Source organism: Pterocles gutturalis, unplaced genomic scaffold, assembly GCF_000699245.1.
Source record: "Pterocles gutturalis isolate BGI_N339 unplaced genomic scaffold, ASM69924v1 scaffold6048, whole genome shotgun sequence".
NCBI classification, from domain to species: domain Eukaryota; kingdom Metazoa; phylum Chordata; class Aves; order Pterocliformes; family Pteroclidae; genus Pterocles; species Pterocles gutturalis.
The window spans coordinates 38,554-64,728 of record NW_010122864.1 but is presented as its reverse complement, the minus strand read 5'-3'; the positions used below and the strand labels follow the sequence as shown (position 1 = coordinate 64,728).

The window sequence follows — 26,175 nt, the reverse complement described above, 5'->3', positions numbered from 1 at the left end:
GTGCTCCCTTTAGAGAGAGGGAAAAAAATTATTAAATTTTTTTAACCTGCATTAGAATGGTGAAAGTCAGTTTCCTCTCCAGCTCCATCCACAGAATTTGTATGCTCTTCAGGCCTGTCATTAGTCATAGTTCTTCGAATGCTCTGGTACCTAGGGTTAGAAAACTGGACTTTATATATAGCATATGGTAACAATTCTGGCTCCAAGGGACCTTGCCTGTCTTTTCTGCCATGTAGGTTAATACACACTGACCTCTAATTTCTGCACTGATAGCCTTTTGAGTTTCTGAAAACCATTATCAGATATATTTTTTTTTTTAGCCACATAGCTTATGGAGTACAAAAGCCCTAGAAGCCCATATGCAAATTAAAAGCGACAGCCACATAAAAATAAATACATGTGGCCAGCTGCAGTAGCAACTCTGACCCTGTCTTCATACTAAGTCTTAACCACAGCGAACGCAGTTTTGCAAGCACGCAATTCACAAACAACAAGGGTAATTCTTACCGGCGATTCAGCTGTTCCATTTGCTGTATGGAATTTGACCTCTGGAGAATCTGCGGGGCTGGGGGGGCTGTAGGTCGCTGCCATGTTGTTGTCCTGTTCACATGGTCCACATAAAAAATCCGTCCATGGCTGTCAATTCGAGCCTCCCAGTCTAAGTAGCAATAAAATACTATGAATTATGGAAGGCTTGGGGTTTATTTGTTTCTTTATTTCAGCTTTGTCACTTCTGTAACTGTTCTGTAATTGTTTCCTGTTTCTATTTTTCTTTCACAGGATGACTTCAGCATAGAACTTTCTTATGGAGGGGTTAAGAGACATGGGTTTTCCCTATTTTATCCCATAAATCTAATTCCCCACTGTAGGCAAGGTTCTGTGGAATCCATAGTGAGTAATTTCTATTCCTTTCTCTATTCATTTCCCACTAAACACTATTTATTCCAGGAAAAAAAAAATCAGGATACTTAGTCCAATTCTCTTGGACTGAAGTAATCCAAGATCCAATCTCTGAGGCTTTTTCCAGTGCAAAAGTCCAATGGATAAGTACCAAAAGTGCTGCAAAGCTTGACACCTGTCATCGTTTTTCCCCAGCTAACAGTAACAGTCGTAAAATAGATGCCAGTGCTCTTCCTGCATTTACATATACCTATGTTAAAGGTAAGCAGACATGTCAGAAAAGATGGACAACTATAATAACCAAACTCCTTCACATACCAAATGCATGTTCTGTCCACTGGTTTTCCAACACAAGCTACAGACAATGTTGGAAGTCTTCACTGTGGAGACACACCAGGAGACCAGAGACAAAGGTGCTGGGACCCTTCCCCAACCACACCTGGCTTCTCAGTGCTCAGGAGAAACCAGGTGCATCATAACACCGCGGCCTTAGCTCATAAGCTTTTTGGGTCAGAAACACTGTCTACCTAATAACTGGTTATAAAATGAGCAAGATCCCAAGACACTGTTCGTGGCTGGAGGCCATGTAATGATAAAAAAATTAAGATATTTCATACACAGAAACAGATGTGCCCGATTCTTAGGCACTAGCAGCTGCAGAAAACATGCAAACCATTTAGCACGTCAGTTGAAAAAGTCTTTGACAGCTCTGAATGCTTCTGCAAGAGACTTTCTATATTGCAAGTCTAGATGGAAACATCAGTCACTGCAGTAACATTTTAAAAACCACTGCCAAGCAACCGATCCTAAATGACTGCCGTTCCTCAAGGAAAGGGCATAAAAATGTCTTGACAGCAGAAAAGGAGAACTAATTCTACCATACAGTATGTAATACTGACAGTCTTAAAACCTCGGGCTTTGTTACTGCACACGTACTGTGACTTTTGTCAGCTCTGGGAGGCAGGCAAGTGGCTCCCCACACTACACTGTAGGGCCTGAGCTGACTCATGAAGAAGGAGGAGAAGGAGGTTTTGAGATAAACTCAGTGTGTCATGTCCGCACAACAGCTGTGTGTTTTAGCTGGCCACAATGGAAATTACTCTTCTGTCTTTATGATGCACAAACTAGCCTATTAGTGTTTAAAGCATTTCTAGTGCGAACAAGAGCTATATAGGAAAGTAGGCTCAGAGGAAGGAAAGAAAAAGCACAATAGCATAGGAATAAAGAGAACTGCTTAAGGAACAAATTTCAATACCAGGAGAAAAAATTCAACACTTCGGATTATATTATAAATTTAAAATACAAGTTTAAAAATGAACAAAATTACATCAGTGCAAAGTTAATGGCACAATCACTGTATTTCCTATTCAAAATATAACACATTTGAAATTTATTGAAAAAAAATTAATTTATGTCTCAAAAAAGCAAACGGAAACATTTCAACAGTCTCTGAAAAAGCTTCCATTTTTAAAAATGAAAAAGATGACTGAAACAGATGTTCCTGTGCAAAGGTCCCATTTCGAAATAGTATCTTCTGATGAAATAAAAATACTCAAAATTTTTAACTAGTCTGTAAACAAAACAAAACGTAGAAGTATTCCAGGAAAGACAGAATTGTTCATTTGGGGGGGGGGGGAGGGGGAACAGACTACCAAAACACAACAGTTTATGAATTCATTATTCTGCTTAAATGTCAAACCGTTAACCATGGTATAATAGTTGAGATTTTTTCTTGTGGTCATTATATGTCCAATTCTGACACACATTAACCATTTCTGCAATGTGGTCTTGCAGAAGAAAAGCATTTTTGCCTGAATTCAATTTTAAATACACTTGGGCAATGGCTTCTGAAGTAAAGCACCTGCATCTCTGTTGTGATGGACAAGGATATTTTCTGTTAATCAAACTGTTGTTAGTCAAGTGTGTTACAAATAACTTAGCTTGCTAAACTGCAAAATCGTAATTCATCAAGCTTGTGTGGTCAAGCTTATTTGTTGATTTTTCCCCAGGAATGGAGGAATCGGAGCACAATGTTCTAGATGATCTCTGAGGTCCTTTCCAGCCCTATCCATTCTATTCTATGATTCTATGTTATAGGCAGAAAATACTAGATAAATATTTCAATTCTTTATCTTGTTCTTTAACTTATACACAATTGAAAGAAATACACCTATTTTTCTTTCTTAGTTTCAGATTCTGCTGAAACAACAAATAGAATACAACCCAAATTACAAATTACAGTTTGTAATGCAAAATCGTATTCTGGATGTTTTCTCTAGTTTTTCACTATTAAAATAATAAAACTGTTACATATCCTAAAGCAGAGCTTTGGAGAGAAAACCTGAATCTAGGCAACAATTAAGTGCTTAAGATTTTATTCACATCAGCAAGTGAATGATAAGGATTGCATTGGGCTTTGATTGTAAAGGGACGATGTGTGTATGTATGCCCACACATGACTCTGTAAAATCCCAGCAAATGTCAGAAATGTTAGAATACCACACAGCCAAGCCTTTTCCATTAATGTTTCAATAGTTTTTCCTAGTAGTTATTGCAGTGTATAGTATAGTTTGCTTCTGAAACACAAAAAGCAACCTGTATATAACCCATGGTACTGTAAAAGCTATCTCTATGCACTTCTCATTTATTACACTGATCTCTGAGTATTTCCCATAAAGTTCTCTGCCTTTTTCACTATTAAAATGCAACTGAAATATACATCTCCCAGGCACAATTTTGTAAAAAATAATACTATTTTATTAAGGGGCAGTTAATTAACTTTAGGATCTGCACACAGGACTAACTTGTATGCACTGATTGTAACAGAATCAACGGGGAGCAAAATCTTCTCATCGCCCTGGCTTTCCAATGCACAGTTATATCTGTGTTCTGCTGTCAGGCTCCTTCCAGTTACCCTCTCCAACTACAGAGCAAACGCAGTTCCATTCCATACTGTGAAATAAGGACCTATTCATTTTACACTAAATATCTGAATTCCTGACTCCTTTAAAGTAACAGAACTTTGCCACACGCTTCAGTAGGTCTGAATTTAACTTTTTTTTTTTCCATTTTGAAGTAATGTTTGCCTGTTAGCTGTGTAGCTTTTTTTTGGTCCTTTTTCCTTTCTTTCAGTATCTAACACCAAATAGATTTTCACTGTCCCAAGTTTAAGCAAGTGAATCAGTCCAACAACTGAGAGCAACGTATTTTTCATATGCATTATAGAAATTACAATTTATCTGTCAATTTAGGCTCTAACCATTGCTTAATACCCAGGTTTATTTTAATTCAAAAAGTCTTCATAATGACTCAAAAATGCACGGAAAAAACAGGTATCATTCACATAATCCACAGAGATTAAAGATGTTATGTATTTCTTTGTAAATCATCACCACGCAAGAAGTATTCAGAGATTTCAGAGTTCCTGAGAACTTTCCCTCCAAGTACCCCATATAGCACTATCACCTCACCTCCCTACCCATGTGCAGTGCATACTGAAAAGGCAGCACCGTTCATTCGCACTTCTCCGCAAATACCACTTAGCAATGTGTGTATACACCAGGTATAATTATCATAACACATCCTGATAGTTTGCAGACTGAGCACAATGACTTGTACAAAACAGCACTCAACTTAATCATCATCACTTAGATCTTCTCAGCTGTTCATTCTCAATTCTCACATTTAAAAAAGAAATGCAATGAGATCTCAGTGATGAGATCCAGGCAGCCTATCCCCCAACTAAAGCATGAAGAATCTTACTTGGTGGTAGAGCCTCATCCACTCTCTGGTAGCGGCTAACATCCTGACGTACTGAAGGCAGTGACCTCAAGGGCTGATGGCCATTAGCTTGAGAACCTGGAATCAAAGTGCCTACAAATTATTTTTTCAGTCAATGTGGGGAAACCCTAGAGTTGTCTCTAAAGTGAACAAGACATGCTAAAGCTGCTGCAGGGCTATGCTGCAGGACTATGATATTTTAGGATATATCTAATAGTCATCTATTTTTCTGGGCAACATAAGTTATGTCTACAGTTCTAGGCAAGTGATTACCCTGGGATGCACTGCAGCCGTGGTTGTGAAAAAGTCACCTCTTGGGATGTGCCACATCCACCTGTGACCAGCAGAAGCCAGGGCACAGAAACAACAGTGTGTGCCTGAACCTTATCCCAGCAAGGGACAAGGACAAAGCTCCACCTGGCCCCTGCAGAAACCTTGCTGTAAGAGTGGGAGATGAAACTGTCCACTGACCTCCCTTGCTGCAGCCACACCGTTCTGTAAAACATGGTGCGGCCTCACAGCTAATAAAAAGAGAGTCCCAAATGTCTAGAAAATGCTGTAGAATATTGACAGCATTTGAAATAAATACCAAACTTATTCCTTCCAAATCAAAGAGCATTTTATGAAGAGAGAAATTAACAGATCCCAAAACTTCTGAAATGTTATGAAAAAGACGCATTCAGAAACCCACTGGATTAGATCTGCTTCAATCCCTAAAGAAACTGAATGGATAATCCATTGTGAAATGTGCTTGGCAATAATACGTTAGGGACACATTTCTACTTTCAGTTATTTGAGTGAGACATAAATTTCTCAACTGTTAAAATGATTTTACAATTGGTAACAGTTTTACAGTGTTAACTTGAGTAACACATGCTGCTCCTCCCGTGGTTCCAGCTGTGCTAGGATGTGTCTATACAGATAAGGAACTGGGAAAGGGAAAATAAACAGCCTGAAGTGTGACTAAGAAACAATTGATATTTTTTTCCCCTTTCTTTTGATTACCTTTATGTTTTAATGCTAATCTATAAGCATGCGAAAGAAAAGAGCCAAATATAAATTCACAGTTTTGGGATTTTTGCCCCCCTCATTACCATTTTGATTAGCAAGCAGGGTAATATTGTGGAATTCTTTCCTCATCTTCATCCTCCTTCTCACTACTGTCTCAAAAATTAATATATATCCAATTTCAAAATAAACATGTCTTGGATACTTCAGGTTTGATTTTTTGTTAAATCAAAAACCTCAAGAGTCTCTTGAAGAACGGAATAAATCTCAAAGGAACAAAAAAAATCTTGAAAGATAATGAAATTGAGAAATTAAGATCTCTATTTTCAGATGTTAATTTTTAAAATAATTTTTACTGGTTGCAGAAAGGTCACTTCAGAAAGTGCCTCCTGCAGTTGTTACCTCCAGTAGCTCCTTCAACTCGTGCTGTGGCACCCTCACAAGCTGCTTGCGCTCCTTCAGGTTCTTCATCCCGAGACTGGCTATTGGCAGCTGCCGCCTGCAGGCTTCTTCTTCTTTGCCAGATTTCTTCTGCTTCCTCTTGGTCTGGTAATTCACCTGCCTCAGCCTCCTGTGCTTCCTCCTGCAGTACCTGTACCGCAGGTAGAGAACCAGAAGCACTGGCAGAGTCCTGTGTTTCAGCACCTGGCTCAGTTCTAGCTGTATCAGTGGCACAAGCTCCCTCTTCCTCCTCCTGAGAAGAAAAGGCTGGAGTCTCAGGAAACCTGGCACTTTCACAAGAAGAACAGCGCATTTCAACTGAGGAACGTCGCACAGTCGCGCTTTCATTGCAAGAGCTGTCTGCCCCTTCCACGTCACTCTCCCCTTCTGGCCGGGTACTTGCCTCACTGACGCTTTCTGTGCGAGCAGGATCACTCTGCTCGGTTTCTGATGATATCTGGGAAGGTTCAGACCCTTGATCAATGGATTCTGTTTCACTAACACCCCTTCTGCTCCCAGCAGCAGCATCAGCAGCTCCTGCATCCGCACTGCTAGGAGGCTGCTCTGCCTCCGGAGCGGCACACGACTCGCTGCCAGCCTGGTCTGCTGGTGCCTCACTTTGGGAACCTTGCAAGCTTTCATCTCCTGCTAACTGTGATGGTGGAAGCTCTGGGAGAGTCTCCTGCTGGTCATCAGTTGACGGCAAAGGAGCTTCAGAGGCTGAAATGTTTTCATTCTCTGCAGGCCCCTGCATTACCTGATCTGATGAGTAACTGAAACCATTTCTTTCAATGTTTCTTGTAGCACCATTAAGCATTACTAAACCACCATCATCTTCCAAGGAAGATGGAAAACCCAGGTCTTTATGTAACTCATGCTCCTCTTCATCTGAGTCAATGTGAAGCATAGCATTAAGTCTTGTGTCAGTAGGGAAGCTACTCCTCAGTTTTGGGGAGGCTCCACGTGGACGCTCGCCACAGGCAGACGTCCCGGGTCTGGGATGATTATTGTGTTCTATTGCATCCAGATAGTCATTTAGTGAGTCCTGGCGACCTCTGATAGGTGATGATCTTGAAGCACCGGAGGTCAACTCATCCTGGTCTGTTTCCAGAGTTGTACTAGTCCTTAAAGGGTGTCTCAGGATTGCTTCTCCAGAAGAATCCTCAAGGACTGGACCATTGGAACACACTGTGGATGTATCGTTATGTCCTGCTGGCATATCCTCATCATCAGAGGGGCTCCCCAGGTCTCCATTTAGAGAGTTCACTCCTAGCAAAGTGCCAACTGTTTCTGGTGAAGCATCTGCAGAGACACAAAGACTGAGTGTGAAACACAGTGCAGCAACAGACAGTTCGTTCTGCTTTGTCTGCATCACAGAAGTGATAGAAAAATACAAGAAGCTTGCTTAATTTGATTAGACAACTAAGGGAAGAAAATACAAACAATAGAGGCATCTACAGCATTATAACAGCAATTACAGAATTTCGTCTGTAGAAGTCTATACTATTTTGTAGGATATAAAAAATTTAAGGGGTGTGAAGTAAGACTTTAAAGGACTCCCATTTTGCTTTCAAAAGGCAGAGCACCGCCAAGCGTCTTGTCAAACTGTCAGTAAAACCAGCCTCACGACCAAGGAACCAGTTTTCTGCAGTGTATCTCTCATATCCAGAAGTAGGATTTACATAAAGCCGGTCACTGACACCAGTTGTCATTACACCCTTAGCAGCATGCAAACCAGTAGTACCTGAGGTCACATGAGGAATCACAAATTTTGTACAGCTACCAAATTCTATACACAGCGTTTTAGAGTTAATTTATAGGCCTTTCTACTGTAAAGAATGGGAATCTACTTAGAATAAAGTTCATGACGTATCAGGCAAGCTGTGTTAATATATATAAAAGGGAAATTAAAATAAGCCATCTCATTTGAGAGATGAGATGGTAACTCCCCACACAGAAATTAAACAGGCATAGAGTTGAATAATTCAGCTGTAAGTGTCTGTATATGTCTGCAAGAAACCTAACAGTGAAGTCAGAGAACCTGGCAACAAACAGGACTGAAGGTAGAAGCATTTTTTTAACAGCGACAGAGCAAAAGTATTAATGAGGTACAGGACTATATGGCTACAAAAAAGGCAAGAAGGTTGTATCCAGTATAAAAGATGAAGCAATATCTGACGACCAAAAAGATTGTACCAAGTCTAATGAAGGAGAATCTTAAGATCATAAACGTGCAAATAGACATATATGATGCGATAAACAGTAACTGCACCAGGCATGTTCTGCTCATTGCCTTCAGAACTGGAAAAAGGGAAAGAATTGCCAAATGGAAGTATGTGTTCTCATAACCATAACAGACGTTCTTCATTCTAAGCAGGACAGAGTCCTGCCCAAGGGGGACAGGAGAGTGATCTGCACATACACTAGCAGGGGAGGAGAGCACAGGTGGAATCTCACTTGCAACTACTTATCTCAGACAAAGGTGTTACAGAGCAAAGAGAAATAATGAATTTGATTACCCATCTATCCCATAAAATGAGAATCATAAGCAGATTCATTTAAAATCTATCTAACAAAATAGGAAAAGAGTACAATAACTGTTAGTGTTTTGGAATTAGCATCTCCAAAGCAATACCTGACATATCTAAACTTTGAATCCCAATAGAAACATCTATAATAGATGCACTGTATATGAACAAGAAGTATATTATAATGGAAAATCCTAGAAATAGAAAAACATAGAAACTCTCTCCCTATGACTATCTGGAGATCCAGATCATTGACAAATTCTCACCTTCGTGAACAGAAGATGTGATTTCCACTTTGAATTGGAGGTATCCACTTACATGATCAGCTGGGAGCCTTCTGGCAAGATTATAGCTAAGAACCTGGTCTCTGCAAAAACAAAGATGTTGGAGTTTTTTTAAATTTTAACTGGTTTTATTTTTCTAGTATTTTGTATCAGAGGCTCTTACCAGATAAGAGTCAGAGTGAGGGAAGGTAATTTATACTATAATCTTAAAATCAGCTACATACCCTGGCTTGTGTGGAAAAGCAACATCAACAATGGTGTAAAATACATTTAGTTAACAGATAAAACAGCCTGTCAAACCACTTTTTGATCATTTTCAAATACAGATTGTGCCCCAGCAATTCTTATACATCTCTAAATCTCTTCTTAAGTCCTAAAGAAATCAAACGGCAAAGGATCCCTTTCCCCTAACCTCCCCCTTCTCCCAACCAAAAATATGTTTTATAATCAACAATACTGTTCATTTTTTAAAACCTTCTGCCCCCTTGTGGTTTTCACTATATACAAAATTCCCAGACAGTTTCTTCACATTTTAGTTCTCGTTCAATAAAGCACTTCTGCATTCCTATTTAGAAAAGCTGTTAATGCTTGGATTTAATTTCAAATATGTTCTTAAGAATTATTGAATTCAGTGGGACTCAGGCTTGATAAAGCATTTGTATGAGCTTGAGACCTAGGATCAGATCCTAGGCTATACGTTCTTATTAGGCACAGCCAGACTTCACAGCCCCAGCCTCCCTCAGCACAGCTGGGACAGCTGAAGGGAGAGGACGGAGCTACTGAAGACCTCCATAGGAAATTAATTTATGCAAACAAATTTATATTGCTATAAACATCTCTCCTTTTACTGGGAGTACTTCTACTGCAATATGAGTGACAGACTAAAAAAAAACACCAGGTCATTACTGAATTAAGCTCCATCAGTTTCCATCCAAACACTAACTTTTAGCAAAAATGTCCTGAGTGGACAACATAAGGCAAAGCAGCCTCCTCCCACTGCTCTATAGGCTGAAGTACATACAATTATTATAGTAGTGTCTCCAGGATCTGTCACAGATTCATCCCTCTGTAGTCCAGCTACAATCCCTTCGGCTAGACTTGGGAATATTGCCATTTGAGGTTTCCACAATTTTTAACATAAGGTTTGTATTACTCTAGGTCATTCGAGATCAGAGAAAGCCACAACATGAATAATGTCTGCTCTGTATTCAGCTGAATCAATAGTAGATGATTCTCATGCTCATTTATCATATTTTCCATGAAATTTAAAGCCACCGTCCATTTCACTACACAAACTTGTGAGCTATGACAACAGCTGAACGTGGGGCAGAACTTCATCTTTTCATTCATTAATACTGATCACTAACACAGGGAAGGGCAAGTTAAGCATACAGTGCACTGTAAATCCTTGGACTTTGTCTGTTTAATTTTTCAATTTCACGTGTTAACTCAGTAGAGGATTTCAATTGTCCTTGACATCACCAAAATGAAGAAGAACCTGAAGATGTTTTACTTGCTTGACTAAAAACAAAAGAATCAGCAGCTGATTGCACGTTTGGGACATTTCTACTTCATGTCTATATTAACCATTCCTTTACTTTGCAAAACTTCAGGTGAAATATTGCCTGTCTTTACAATGTCTAGGAAAAAGGAACCCTGACAACTGATTAGCTTGCAAAAACTGTAAGTGGACAAATAAATTACAGATGAAGCGGCAAAACTGATTTAATCTCAGTTCTAACAGCAGCACGGCAAAACCGAAATGAATACTTACCTATATTCTTGCTATATATTTACTATACAGCCCTTCCTTTCCTAAAAAGACTTAGTATATCAAATATACAGAACTGAAGTATGGAGAAGAAAACAGGAAATGTCTTCCAGAATATCGGAAGACAGTATGTTTGAAAAAACACAGACAAGAACTGATGAACACAGCAAATGGGTAATTTCCAGATCTCGCTGCCCTAGGAATCCCAGAGCAGAAAAACATTTTGGGGTTTAGCATGGAAATGAACACCCTGAACTAGGTTTTGAAACCAGTCTGTATCATGGTGCTATTTTTGAGTGTATAGCAGTGTGCAAATTTATTAGAAAAAGCTGCTTGCTCAACTTATCACAATTTGTTGAAACTCAAAGATGAAGGACTTATTAGAAAAGCTAGATTGTGTATACATCTGCACTGCTCTTAGATACCACTACAAAACAAAAGGGCAGGCGTTTGTTTTTGTTTTTTTTTAATGAATTCCTGTATCAGAAGACATCATCAAAAATTTAAGCTACTCTTACAATTTTTATTCTTACTTACCAGTGTAACCACCACTTTGGAAACTTAAAGCTGAAAACTGTTTTCAAATTGAATTTGACTTTCTCCATTTATGCAACTTGTTACTTTGATGGGAATATCTGTGAAAAAGGAGGCCAGTTGTTTATATTCTGCTTTTTGTGCAAAAGCATGATGATACTGCCATGCCCTCAAACTTTCAGAGAAGAATATACACGTTTTATTTCACCATCATTCCTCATGGGCCTCATCCAGTGGCACACATTAACTTTAGCAGACTTTGAGTTAGGTCCTATACAAACCACACTCGTGTAACTCAGTTCCTCGCATTGTCTTTCAAGGAATTATTTTTTCTAATTTGTCAAATATAGCATATATATGTAAAAAGATGCTAACAAAATTATATACTCTACAATTACTGTTCCATCTTAAACGTAAAATTCTATTTTTGCACACACTGCTCCAACTCTTGCAGACCTCCAGCCACTTGCTTCACACCTGCAACGTATCACAGTGCCTAATTACCAAGTCTCAGGCTCTTATCAGTGCATTTGGCTGTACGAAAGCCTTGCTGGATCATCCACTTGTGCTATGGTCCCCTCCAGTAAACATCACAAAGTATGAAACATCTTAAAAGTTTCTGAATCACCTGCATCCTTATACTGGAACAGTTAGCTACCAAAACATGAACAGAAATTTCTTAAAATAGCACAACAGGTGAATTTTGAGTCCCATCAGTGTGCTATTCACAGTAAAAGGCAATTTTAATTGTGTAGTACCACTAGCACTCTGAAAAATAAAAAGTCACGGCCTTGCAGTTCTGGCCAATTAGCTCAATAGATATTAAATCTCTGATTATTAAACTGACAATTAAAAATACTTGATCTGTAAAAGAAGTGAGACAATAAAATCTGCTTCTTCTAAAAAATTTGCACACAATCATGTAGCACTGTGATAATGCCTTGCTTCTTGACTAGCTACCAGTGGGCAACATCTTTTGTGAAGGGAACATTTTTTTTTGTGTAAAGAAATTAAGCTGAAAACAAATTATAGACACACGTATACACAAACATGGGTACATGCATTCAGAACAGGGTCCAAAACACTGACATCTTCCAGTCAGGATATAATGCTATTACAATTCCTACTAAATTTCTTACTGCAGACACAGTAGAAATTTGCTGGTCTGTGCCAGTAAGCCAGAAAGGCTGCTCTGTGCCATACGCCAAGTCTCCCTGATAAACAGAAGTTAGCATTAAGAATGTGTTAATTCACCCAATTGCATGCCTCTCCAGTAGCCTCTGAACTGGTATGGTTAACTTCCCAAGAAAGCGCTTGATGATCGGACGACTCTTGGCAAACTTGTCTTTAACCTCAATTTCCAGGACATCTGTTAGAAGTGCAACAAAAGAATATTTCTGGAAGGAAAGAACATATTTGACACCATATCAATACACCTTTATTGAGAAAGTAAGTACATAGTTACTACTAGCGTACAGTGAACTCCAAAAGCAACGACTGATGACAGCAAAATTTGCAAAATAATGTCAACATCATTTATTAAGCCCTGTATTTTTGCATATGTAACCAGCCTGTCAGGGAACTCATACCTTTTTACTGTTCCTTGAAAAAAATTGCTCAGTAAGAAACTGCACTGGATAAAAGCACTTGCATGGTCTACATCAGAAAGGAGAAATCAATGTATCCTTGTGCTTGCTTCAATTTGGACAGTAGAAAGCAAAAAGAGAAGGAATCCTCACTGTCCTCTATCAGGTTATAGAAGAGTAGCCAGGTCAACGCAGGAGGAATGAGGAAAGTGTCTCACTGTAGGCTGTGCTCAGTGAAGTTCCCTTCCAACACCATGCTTTGCATTAATTTTTTGTAGGCATGACAGGAAGTCAAAAGGGCAATGTGTATACAGAATTTTCAGGAGCACTGTAACTAAAGGAGGAAAATTTTCTATAGATTTTTGCCCCAAAGTTCACAAGTCTTCTCGGCAAGCTCCAACAGAACCTTTTTCTGCACTTACAGCCTTTAAACAATATGGTGCTGATTTATAAAAGATTTCTTCATGTCTGGTAAGATCACTCTTCCACTCTTCCCTACAAGAGAACACTATCACAGTTACTCTCTTCATCCTAGCATCAATTTTCATGCAGTTTATGAATACTCCGTCTTTGAGAGCTGTGCTACGTTGTCAAGTCTGCCTGAAGGTGGCCAAAAGATTCAAAAGTGGTACAGGGCAAATACAGGAGCAGGCATGTTGCAGACACATACACACAGTGTCATAACAAATCCCCTTAGGAAAGCAAGCTTAGGAACCACAGATTTTTAATGTGCCTCTAGAATTTAAGATATTTCAAATAAACAAAAAAGGATGGTATAACCTACTCAGGAAAGCCGAGGTCATTTGGTTACACTTTTACTATCTGACAACTTTTAAGACCTCTGAGCGTATCATGACCTGAGTACAATCACAGAATCACAGAATGGCCTGGGTTGAAAAGGACCTTAAAGATCATCTGGTTTCAACCCCCCTGCTGTGGGCAGGGTTGCCAACCACTAGAGCAGCCTGCCCAGGGCCCCATCCCGCCTGGCCTTGAATAATAACAACTGAATAACAATAATTGATTAATTAATTGATTATTAATAATAATAATTGAATAACAATGCCTAATATGCATCTGGCTAGATACCTAAAGATGTATTAAATAAGGAACAAAAGAAGGAACGAGTCTGCAGTTCAGCTGTAGACATCAGCTAAATATATCCAAAAACAGCAATTAAATTGGGTCAGGAATAAAAACACTTTCTCACACTAGGCAACTGCCAGAGCTGGGCTCCTGTGATAAACAGAACTTAAAAATTTTTCACTCTCACTTTGCTATAAAATTGAACATTATTTTGCAGAAAGGAGTAGATGTAAAACAGGATCAATTCTGCATCACTAGGACAGCATATGTAATGGGATCATAAGCTGCTGTCGTCAGAGAATTGCTACAGGGAAGATACAGCAGTTAAAGCAAGCCAATATAATGTGTGCACCAGGGAACTTTATCACTTGTCTAATAATCTTCCAAACCAAGGAGAACTGGAGGAGGAAAAAGGGGAAACATAAGATCAGATTTTCTTTCTATCTTCTGGATAGGTGGATGGACAGACAGAAAGATGAAGAATTAATTTAGAGATTATGAACTCTGATTTTTTAAAGATTTTAAGACTGACATACATCTCCAGTCTCTCCCACAAACCAGCACCCCAGAGCAGTGGTAATGCTGGCCCTGCTCTGTTCTGCTTTACTGCTTGTTTCATTTGATTATAATTTGTGGGAACATTTTCCAAAGCTCACTCAATTTTCCCATCTTCCTAAAGAACACATTAACATTCATCAAACACAGTACAGACATCTGCTCATTAGAAAACAGACGCAGATCAAGAACGCTGCTCGCTGTTCCTGAAAGGCTTATGGACTTGTGTCAGTATTTGCACCTTGCTTCCCACATAAACATTTCTCTTCTAAGGCACAGCCTGGCTCTTTTGTGCTCAAAGACAGCTGTGGGACTGAGTTCCTTCTCTGAGACCTACACAGCTTACCCAATATAAACACATCTGGAAAACTGGCTTCTGCCGAACTGCCTTTTTTTTTCCCCCCTTGCTGAGTGGTGCTGTAATGCCTCCCTGGGCTTTCCTTCCTACAGCAGCGCATACAGAGGCTACACCAAAGAGCAACCCCCCTGCCTGACAAAATGGAAGGCTTGCCATCTGCTAGGCACAATGAGAATATCATTTCCAAATGAGCAGTTGTTGCAGTCACTGAGTATAAATGCTCACTTATTGTACCTTCTCTTAAAGACTCTTTTCATAACATATAATCAATTTTAATTAATTTATTTTTGCAGTTTCAAGAACTCTATAAGGCCATTGAGCAAGTTCAACTCTTGTTAGCAGAGAAGAGAATGAAAACCTCACAGCAGTGCAGGTTTAAATACACAGCTTAAATACGCAGATGATAGCTGTTTCTATCCAACAACAGGGTTCCTAAAATTACTACAATTTCTGTGTCAGTTTAAATAACTAGCTACAAAATAAGCTCACAGCCTTCAGAGAGAGAGGTCTAATGTTCAAAGAGAAAATCCAAGGCTGATACACTGCATCAGGTGGCAGACAGCTCTCAAAAGGGATACATTACCTCTCTGTGCCAAACAGGATTAGTTGTGTTACTGATGATAGTCGACCTTTTTTCCTGGCCATGATGAGCAAACGTAGGAAATGTACTTTTCTTGCCTGGCTGAATGGACATCTTTAGATAAGGATCAGGGTTGAAGAACATGCCTTTTTTAAGTCCAACTGCTCTAATATCTATGAAGCAAAACAAGAAGGAAGGAAGGAAAAAGGAATTGAGTAAATTAAAGCTAGTTCACAAAGTAGCGCATTCCTAAAATATTACCCAGGAAATCAATTCACCATAAACTACTAAATAAAGCAGCTTAAAATTACTCATACGTTAACTGGATCCAGTGTACAGAAGACAGTTAAAGGAGGAAGTGTTTTCTCAAGAGAATATAGGGAGGAAAGGTATCAACATCCTTATTTACATTTTAGCCTCCAGTCATTTGTAAAACAAAAAACATGAACTTGTAGCTCACCTACATACCTTCTTCTCAGTATGTAAGGTATTTCCACTCTTAAAAACCAAAAACCACAAAAAAAAAAAAATCATCACACAGTACTTGCTCTGTTTCTGGGGAAGGGGCTAAGATATAAACTCTATGGGAGGTAATGGAGTGAACTCACACTTTCCCCAAGTTGGGGCTTTGATAAACATAACTTCAAATACTTATTATCAAGGTTGCTCTGGACTATGATGCACGCTTTCTCCACATTTAGAAGATAACCTGTCTCACATAAAAGGAGGAAAAGTTTTCTGAAAATGCTTCTTTCTTCCTAGGGAAACCTCAGTAGTACAGCCCTTGTGACTTGGCACAATAAATAATTTCCTCAGGTACATATTCTCATGCCTAAGGATTTTAATGACAGTGCAAGCTTCAACAACAACAAAAAGAAAGAGGTATTTTTTTATGTATCATACTAGATTTTAAATTTAACTATAAAAGTGTGCTTCTTGTTGAAGCACAAGATTTTTGTGACTTTCTTCGTTAGGTTCTCCAATATGCTGCATGCAGTCTTCACGACTCTATTGCTACGGGCACATACATCCTTGGATGAGCAGTTTATACATGCAGGCAAACTTCACTGCACTAAAATAAAATGCCACACGTGAATTCAGTAAAAAAAATATTCTTCTCAAGGTTCAAAATTAAGCCACAGTGGAAATAAAGGTTAAGTGCCTTTAAAAGCAACAATTTTGCACATGCAAATGAGCAACCAAAAAAATGTTCCGGGAAATAATGTTACAGAGCTATCAGTCAATACACCTTTCAAAATTAATTTAGGGGACTCCTTAGACTGACCCACAACTTTCTACTAAACACAATAGGTTCTTTGGAAATCACAAAACAGTTCTCTTTCTAGTACTCTATGGAAGTCTATACAACCTGTCAGCTCTTTCCCAGAAACTGCCGAAAGACCATTTTAAAAAGCAGGGTTTTTTCCTGCTCTACCCTACAATCTCTAAATGTTTTCATTGTCAGCTCTTCCAAATTCAGAAGCAAATTGTTTTCTCTTTGCTCAAGCTGAATATGCCTTAGCCTCAGATAAAAGCTCTCGTGGAATAAAGTGCTAATCAAAACAAGTGAAGCTGGTAAACTGTACCCCTACAGCTATTTTGCTGTAGTGACAGCTTAGCTCTCTTACAAGTAAAGATTCTTTCTCCTTTCTAAACCACCATTTAAAACCATTCCTTTTTCCCTACTTCAAAGTGATGGAACTAGCTTGCATTTTATTTAGAGGCTGTTTTACCCTCCTTCAGTCTGAGAGGAACTGTCCCTTGTGCAAACTGGAAATATCTCAAAATTTTTCATGCTGGGATCCATGAAATCAGTTTATTTCACTCCTGGAGATTCATGATTCCAGCTTGTTTTCAACAGAAGTTCTAAAGAAATTACACCTTTCAAGCCACTAGAGTGTGCTCCTACAGAGGCTAATGAAGAAAAGTGTTGCATCTTTAATATTATCTAAAACAGCAATATTTTTTTTTAACAATAATTTGTAAGACATTGAGTAGTAGTATTTTTTACCTGATAGGGTAAAGCTGACTAACTTCCTGGAGTGCTGGGCTCCAGAAGCACCTTCATCCGTGCCTTCTACTCCCATCTGAAGATGAGGAAAAAAAATGAAATATACCACAGAAGTTTTCAGCTTTGTATGTGCTTGAAGATGATAATGCAATTGTAAAGTAGTATGCAGGAGAAGAATCTGACCAACTACTGCATTGACAGCCAGAGCTACAGTATTTGTTTCTAGGTAAATAGATAAATAATCTGTTATTTATCCACCCAGTGATAATACACCAGTACTTGGAGTCTTCCAGACAGAACATGTATAGGCTAATACACGTGCAGACACTATTAATTGGAGAAAAGGAGGCTGTATTTTCTTACAGGTTTCCTTTTTGTAAAAATAAAATCAACAGCATGGATTGGTAATACATACCAAAGCACTGAGCTGGCCAGTGACAGCATGTGTAACTTTTGTCACTTTCCACAAATAGATAATTTACTGTGCAACAAAAAAAGCAAAGAGATCAAAGAGAGACCAACAAAAGCCTTCAGATCTATGAACAAAAGCTCCTTTTAAACAGAAAAGTGCATCAGATATCTAAATATGAATGTGGTCTAAAAGCTTATGCTGCACAGATTTTCAAATCTAGTTTCTACTGAAATCCCTCATTAGGCTTCTCATGTGTTAATGACTTATTAATGTCTAGCTCTTTCAACTAGCAGAAGTTGTCTTTCAAGACAGAGATGTGCATCCAGCTGAATAATCACCAAGACACCAGTAGAGCTGTCTTTAAAGTCAAACTGTTCTCCAGGTAGGTACTGCACTCACTCCCAGGCTACATCACCGACTCAGAATAATATTGTTTACATTGCTAATCATGACTTCATTTTATAGAAAATGGTATTTGCCCACAATTCAGCTATAATAAAATGAATTGTAACAGTGTTCCCTAGCTCTTCCATGGTTTCACTATATAACGTTTCCCTATTCCATTATGACCTGAACAGAAATTTCAACTTTCATGTGCCAACTACAAATTTCACACCAGCATACATGCTTAAATTTTTGCACTACAAAGGCTATGTCGTCTGGTGTAACAGTGTCTCTCAGTGCTAGAGCAGCCCTTGCTTTCCCGCTGGTTCAAATGACCACAACAGAATATTAGCTGCTTATCTAGAAGAAGGACGGACTGAAATGCCTGGTTTGATATGCCATCAATAGGAGGAAAACCAGAAACATGTCTCCCACCAAACCATGTAATGAAAAAACACAGAACGATCCAAAGAAGCAGGTAACTTACTGCAACTTAAAAAAAAAGAGAGCAGGTATGCCGCGACTCTGACCATGGCCACAACCGGCATTTCTGTAGCAACAGACAGGACCAGTGCCAAGAGAACAAAGTATTCTCTACTACACAGTCCTAGGGTCAACACCGAAACCATGAAAACAGTGTGAGGTATTAACATATAGTAACAGGTATACTTACATATAGCTAACCCAATATGATATTTTTAGGAAGTCTCATCTGAGCTGTTACGTGACATTCTCATTGGGGAAACTAACAGCTCACTATTACTGGAAATCTGTACTACTAGTGCAAACAAAAAAGGAATTACACCTTCTAGCAGGAGTGTAAATTCTGTAGAATGCCCAGGACCCTGTGCTACCTTTCAAAGGAAATAAATTTAAATAGCGACAGCCAGTTAACCCTTCAAGATTGACCAATGACTCTGCAAGACAGGTCTTCAGGTAGCTCCTAAGTCAACAAATGCATACTCAAAGAGAGAAGTTCAGATGTCCTGTTGTGCAATGAATCTCAAAAATATTGGCGGCTAGCATGACAAGGCCAAGAAAACTCACAAGTTCAAATGGTTTCTCCATCCAATATAATCCTTCTGCTTCCCAGTAAAAATATAGTGCAGCACATAGACCATTTTAAGAGTTAAAGATGCATTTTATTCTTTGTTCAAAATCAGGCTACCTTAGAGTCTGTAGTTTACAAACTACAGTGGCTGTCAGGCTCATTAACTTCACATTCTGTAAAATATCAAGAGCTCACATGCCTGCTGCAAAATTATATTATTCATAGTCAGATCTGACAAAGATCTGACAACTAAATGATGCTATCACCTAGGTCTGCAATTCTAAGAAAAAGAGAAAGCATTTGGTATAATGAGATATAAAGTCTAGTATAACACATACAATATCATATAGGCATAACATGCACTTGTATATCATATACAGTGCTGGAAAATGTGCAGGATCAGAATAAAAGCTATTCAGTCTGAATAACTTGTGCCCTACAGTATCTTCAACACTGCAGTTGTCAAGACAACATTCTGACAGATGTGATCTTAAACATTTGTCAGGTAATACCAATGAATCAAATGCACTATGAAACTTCATGTCAACTGAAGGGCTAGCCTATTAGATTCATTACTTCTATCAAAAGCACCCGGATACAAGTTTGGAAGGCTCTTCTTCCAATACGTATTTAACTAACTAAAAAAAAACCTCTAAAACTTATAGTATTTCAAAAGAACAGGTCTCATAATGAAAGCATAGTAAGGCAGCAATAATTCTCAATAGTCAGATAATTATGTAAATTTCAATAGTATATGAACACTCAAAAACCCCAATAATTTTTGCAAGAGCAGAGTTTTGTCCAGTCTCATTTTTAGAATAATAATTGCTATCTCAGTAACAACTTCATTTTTAATATTAATCAATAAATAAGAAATTGAGACTTTTAATAAGGATTCAGTTTGAGTTAGATAACTAGTGTGACAAATTTCTGCTATAGTGTTAAATTACAGGAAACTGTAAGCCCCAAAATTGAAAACATAAAAGATTTCAGCTAAGCTCAGTGATTTTAATGTCATTTTACCATGAAAAATACAAACCCAAGAAAAGCATTTCCCAATTTTAATTATTTTTGCCAGGCAACATATTTTTTGCAAAAATTGCAGCTAATGGTAAAACTAGGAGACTTATATCAATAGGTTTGTCTGACAGTTAACATTATCATCTTATAAAAATACAATGAACAAATGGGCTAAACTTACCATCACAGCAGGGTTTTTCACAGTGATACATGGAGTAGTAGCTCGGAGGGCTCCACTAACACCATGGTAGTATTTAAAACAGATCTTTATTTCAGCTGGAAAACAAACCAAAAAATTGCATTAAACCCTTCATGACTGACCCCAGGCAAAAGAGAGGCAACAAAAGGAACACGTGCGCACAGGGAGTCATACTTCACTTCTGTTTACAGAGTCCAAGTTTGGGCAGTTCACTGATGCGTCTTTGTTGTAAAAGCATACAATAACTGTAACTGAAATATATTTTCTCTCAACCTGTAGAAAATTGAAAACTTGTCTCAAAGCCAGTAATAGAGTGTTTCACTAAAGAGATGGTAAATGCTGCCTTTTTTTTTTTTAATTGTCAATTATAACCATATTTCTCCTCTATCAGTAAAACACCACAGCTCATTTTTTCCAGCTCTTACAGCAAGATGTCCATGGTCACTATTGGGTAAGAAATTTCTAAGTATCCACAGGCCACAATTCACATGAAGCCACTTCTGTATATTTTGTATGGGTCCAGAGGGAAGAAAATGAGATTGGTATTGATCTCTGAGGAGAAGCTCTTCTCAACATAATAGGCTTACTGTGAGTTATTATTTTTCAGCAGATTTGTAAGTTGCAAATCAAAAAATAACTAGGTTTTATTCTTAAAGTATTTAATCATATGAAAATGGGACCCCTCTACAGCCTCACGCACAGAGGTGGTACTAAAGGTGCTGTATCTTGTTAATCTATGAAATAGTCAAAGCAACTGCTTTTTTTCCTTCTCAAACGGAAAGTAAAATATTTTTATGAATACATAATATGTTTATATTATGCTGACATGATGATTTAAACAGATTAAAATAAATCATTAGATCTTCTATTCTGATCGTTATTGTACTCTTTGCTGCCCCTTCTCCCCTTCACAAAATGAATGTTGACTGATGGACTCCAGACCTACACCCAGTACCCCAGAATCACCCTCACCAAAACTGAAGGGGGGGCAGGGTTGGGGCGATCAACTGTAGTGATCAAATGTGGGATTTTCCCTATCTGGAACTCTCTCTCCGTTCTCCTTCTCTATTGGGACAACTCTTTTGTCTGAGGTTGATGAGGGTTTACCTCTGCTGACCTACCAACAATACTCATATCCACTGGCAGGCAGAAATTACAGCAGCCAGTTCAGACAGACCAGAGGATGTGCATCAGAGTTTCAGCAGTTCAGTTCCTCTGACCTGGTTTAACAATGTCAGTAGCTCTAAAATACAAAACTGCAATGTTACATGGACGATTTTGAGACATACAGCACGATTCCTTGAGGGCTAAGGTCTTTCATTACTGTGAGATAAAATACCCACTTACCCTACAGAAGGATCAGAAATCCATCCTGCAAGCCTGCTCAGCCAAAAAGGACTATTTATTTCTTTTTAAATTTGCTGCAGTTATAGCTCAACATTTATTTACTATCTTCCTCCCAGAACAAAGAGGAGGCACCTCAGAACCTCCCTTCAAAGGAAAGTGTGTGGCTGACAGTGCCTCCAGGGACTTAGGAGATGGAGGAGCTGCTGGACCCGCTTCCTCCTCCTCACAGCTGAGTTCACGCACACAGTCAAAACATGCTCTATTTACCACAAGCTTTACAGCTAAATTCAAAATGCAAACGGGTTTCCAACCACTTGCAAAGGTTTATTAGACCTAAAAATTATGGGTCAGGACCTGCAGGTTCTTCCTAAACTGAGCAATTCTGTTGACCTACCAAGAATACTTATATCCAAAAGGATACACAAGAATTTCTAGCTTACATAAAATTGGACCTTCAGCACTTGCGAAAGCTGGCAGGATTTATACCAAGTGCTGGACTCTCCACATTGTAAAATTCATGTATTAAGTAACCAGGACTCCAGTTTTGAGCATCTCTTAAGCACACTGTGAACGTATTATGACTACATGAGAGCATGGTATGACAACGAACTACTTCACTAAGACTTATACTTTACAGCTACATTGCTCAGCTTTATGGTGACACAACCTTTATTTTTCAGAGAGTTTATGGACCTGCTGTTTATTCAGTCTGTTGTCACTGACAAACTTTTCTCAGGTCATCACTTCTGAAAAGAACCTAGCAATGGAAAGGTTATCAGCTGCTACTTCTATCCACAGTCAACAACATGACAGTGGACAGAAGTTTGTTATATATTCTCACTGCACTGACATGTACATTCCCCAAAAGGCTGAAACGCAATGCTACAACCTTTGGGTGCCCAGATTTCTTTCTCCCAATGACTTCTTTAAGCATACAGCACTTTTCAATACCTGTATGCACTGAAAGAAGAAGAAAGTGATAGAAGAAAACAATGTTTGATTCAAGATACAGATCTGATGATCCCTTTCATATAAACTAAGTAAGAATTTTAAAAAATCTTCAGGACTAATTGCTAGAAATAATTAGAAAAAGCAGAGCACTTGAAAACACAATGTGGAGACTTTTTCTTTCACTTCCCACCAGAAGCAGCATTGATTTGGTTTGGGCTTTACACAGCACTACACACAAGAACAGCAGACCTGCTGTTAGCATTGCGTCGACAGGATTAACATAGGAGAAGCTGTGCTTGAAATTCATCACGAAATTGTAAAATGGGCTACCCATCACAAGCACGCAGACATTGCCAAAATGAATATGGGTTTGCAAGACTGGATCTTGTATATAGCAAGAACACATTCCCTTCATAGGACCAGAGACAGCTAAGTGATTTTTTTCTTTAATAATGCTAGACATTGCAGTTAATACTTAACAGTAAAGGAAATCTCAAAGGAGCCCTGGGAGTTCAGAACAGCTGAGGATCTATTTTTTTGACATTTCTTGTACTGTGTTATCAGAAAAAAATGTTGATTAGGAATTTTTTTTTCTTGATGACTGATGAATTCCTGATTTCCAGAGTTACTGAAAATAGGTATCTGTGGCTGTTCCTGAGAGAATGCATCTCAGCCCACTACCTATAAACCAGGTCCCATAAATACACAGACACCTTCAGAAACAGTAAATTCAATTATCTGCAAACAGGACTTTAATATTTAGAGTTGTGTTCAATACCATATTAATACACAGGCTTCCTCTAAACTGTTCCATACGACAAACAGCATGTGTCACCTACAGAGTTTTCCCAATTTCTTTAATTCCTCCTGCCACCTTGCTTTCATGTGTTTAAGAGAAAACTTGCATTTCTCTTTTTTCTTTCCTACTTCTTCCCTCAACAAGCTATTTAGCTTGCTTTGTATGTGATCTGTAATCAAAAAGTTAACAGCAGTAAATCCAGCAAGGCAAAGACATCTGTATCTGACCACAGGACTATTTGCTGTCTCACTAAAGAAGAATATGACATTTCAGAAAAACAAAGTTGTTTCATTCATGGGGGAAAAAAAAAAGACTGTATCTAGCTCTGTGTACTTAATACCACACACGCCCCACCATCACTGACATTCCTCCAGACACCACAGAGACAGCAAGAAATTCCTTCTTCATTTAAAAATAAGACAAAAATGGAAGTGAGCTATCTATAATTCATTAAAAGGTAGCACACAGTCATATAAAAGTGATATATATGTTAATCTGAATACTCTGTAAAACCATAATCCCCTTCTTTAGAAGCCAATAGCTGTTATAATTTTCTAACCATAGTTTTATAGCTCAGGTCCGTTACATAAAAATGTTGGATTAACAAAGGTTTCTGGGACTCGAACATTGACATTTGAATTTCAAAAGAACTCCTGCATGAAATTATAGGGTTGTACTTCCCTCTGTGGACCATACACTCTTGCCTCTTCAATAATAAAGAGATCAGCTGACACCACATAATAGCTTGCTTGCTTTTAAAACATCACTATTTCCCCAAAGTTCCCCACTTTACCTTTTTACTGACCTTAACTTTGCCCATCAAAAGATTGCTTTAGGATAGAAAGATACTCAGAATACATAAATTTGGAATACATAAACACAAGGACATAAATCTAGAAGAATGTAATCTTTCAAGGAGACTGATAATTCAGGAAAACAAATGTGTTAGCTGTAAGCACAGTTTGCTCCAAATACACCCTAGTCAAATCAACTGGCTATATTAGAGGTGGAATCACCCCACACTCCATTGAAAAGGGATGGGCAGAGACACCTCCAAAAGAGATGTCAAATTGTATCTGGGTTATAAGTCTGTGGAGGTAAACAGTGCTCCTGGTTAACTGAATGGAAACTGCACAGCAGCTAATACTTTCTGGACACTGCAGCGAGATGCCAGAAATTACTTGGGTTGAATCCATGGCTCTCTGCAGATATAAGCATATGCCCTCCAACATCCAATGAGTAAAAAGCTGACATCACATAAACTCATCTGGAAAAGTACAAGAGCATGTTCCATGAAACTTATTTAAGAAAACTCTGTCACTAGAACAAATTAAGACAGTCACATCCAGGCTTTGCAAAGCTACAAAGGGAGACGCAATCCAGGGAAAAGGCACTGGGTTAAACATCTCAGACAACTGCAGAAATTTAGAAGTGCTCTGAACGTCCTGCCATTTGAATTTCTTCTCCTTAGCATGACAGTTCAGTGAACACAACCTTTTTGTTTGGACATTTAGCATTCTATTCTCTGCACCACTTTAACCATGTACCTTTTTGATTAGTTCCTACTGGGAACAGCACAGGGAAGGAAACAGCAGCAGAACGCAAGTGCCAAAGCTGGCTTCCTCCGGGTACCTGCCATCTCTCTCAGCACGTATATCATAGAATTTATTTTACAGGAGGAATGATTTTAAAAAAGCCTAGAAAGTGACTTAAGCAGACTTACAGAAAGCCTTTTAGATAAACTAGGATCAATAACAGAAAACATTTATGGCCCAATGGTGTCTCCTCATCTAACCTGCTTCAATGGAAACTATGTGGGCAAACGGTTGTTCAGCCCCTCTCACTTTGCTGTCAGTCCAAGACATTCTTATTTACAGTCATGAGCTTTGCCTATGATATTCCAGCTTGGCAAAGCATTTAATTATCATCTAGTTTAATCTCTAAAACAAAACACTGGGGGTAATATGTGCTTAAGTAAGTCAACAAGGCTTTCCAGAAATGTAAAAAATACAAGACCTGATCCTGTTTCAGTTATTTGTGATACTCAAAAATAGCCATTGAGAGACAACAGATACAAATGGAAGGAGAATAATAGAAGTATTTCTAACTCAGTGAATGTGTTTATAAATAGGGTAGGGACAACAACCGTGAGTTCCCATCCAGAACACTAAAAGGGCGCTGGTTGCAGAGTGCTACACAGCCAAGTGTTGCAGGCGCAGAACAATTACATGTGAGAAAACCTCAACCTTTATAGAATCTAATTTATCAGGTCAAAAAACATAAAGACGGGATACAGGTAATGAATTATGTTGCTAGAACATTCATTGATATTGACCTTTTTGGTCAAAACCACTAAAGGTACTAAACTGTGCTCATACCTCTAGTAACAACAACTCTTTGCTACAGCAGTCCTTAAAAGCGAAAAGCACATCAAGTTCAACTATTAAACTGATTTTATTTTCCTTCAATATATGTCAGCTCTTTCAACAAAAAAGGGAGCTGGGAGTCTACTCTGCTAGCTACAAAGTAAAGCAGTTTCAGTCTCAATATGCTGTTTTTGCAAAAGTTATAATTTCATGGAAATAGGGAC

General features: G+C 38.5%; 1 protein-coding gene across 1 annotated transcript in view; it reads right to left on the bottom strand.

Annotated features, from left to right (window-relative positions):
* Positions 1–26,175, bottom strand: part of HECW2 (HECT, C2 and WW domain containing E3 ubiquitin protein ligase 2) — a gene marked incomplete at both ends in the record, with an annotated part of 64,153 nt that overhangs the window by 24,989 nt on the left and 12,989 nt on the right. Inside the window, 9 exons of the mRNA XM_010077676.1 lie at positions 47–150; positions 508–658; positions 4,663–4,758; positions 6,091–7,431; positions 8,924–9,024; positions 12,501–12,643; positions 15,415–15,584; positions 17,423–17,498; positions 20,471–20,565. Of these exons, the coding sequence (XP_010075978.1) occupies positions 47–150; positions 508–658; positions 4,663–4,758; positions 6,091–7,431; positions 8,924–9,024; positions 12,501–12,643; positions 15,415–15,584; positions 17,423–17,498; positions 20,471–20,565 (2,277 nt within the window). The remainder of the gene's footprint in view (positions 1–46; positions 151–507; positions 659–4,662; positions 4,759–6,090; positions 7,432–8,923; positions 9,025–12,500; positions 12,644–15,414; positions 15,585–17,422; positions 17,499–20,470; positions 20,566–26,175) is intronic.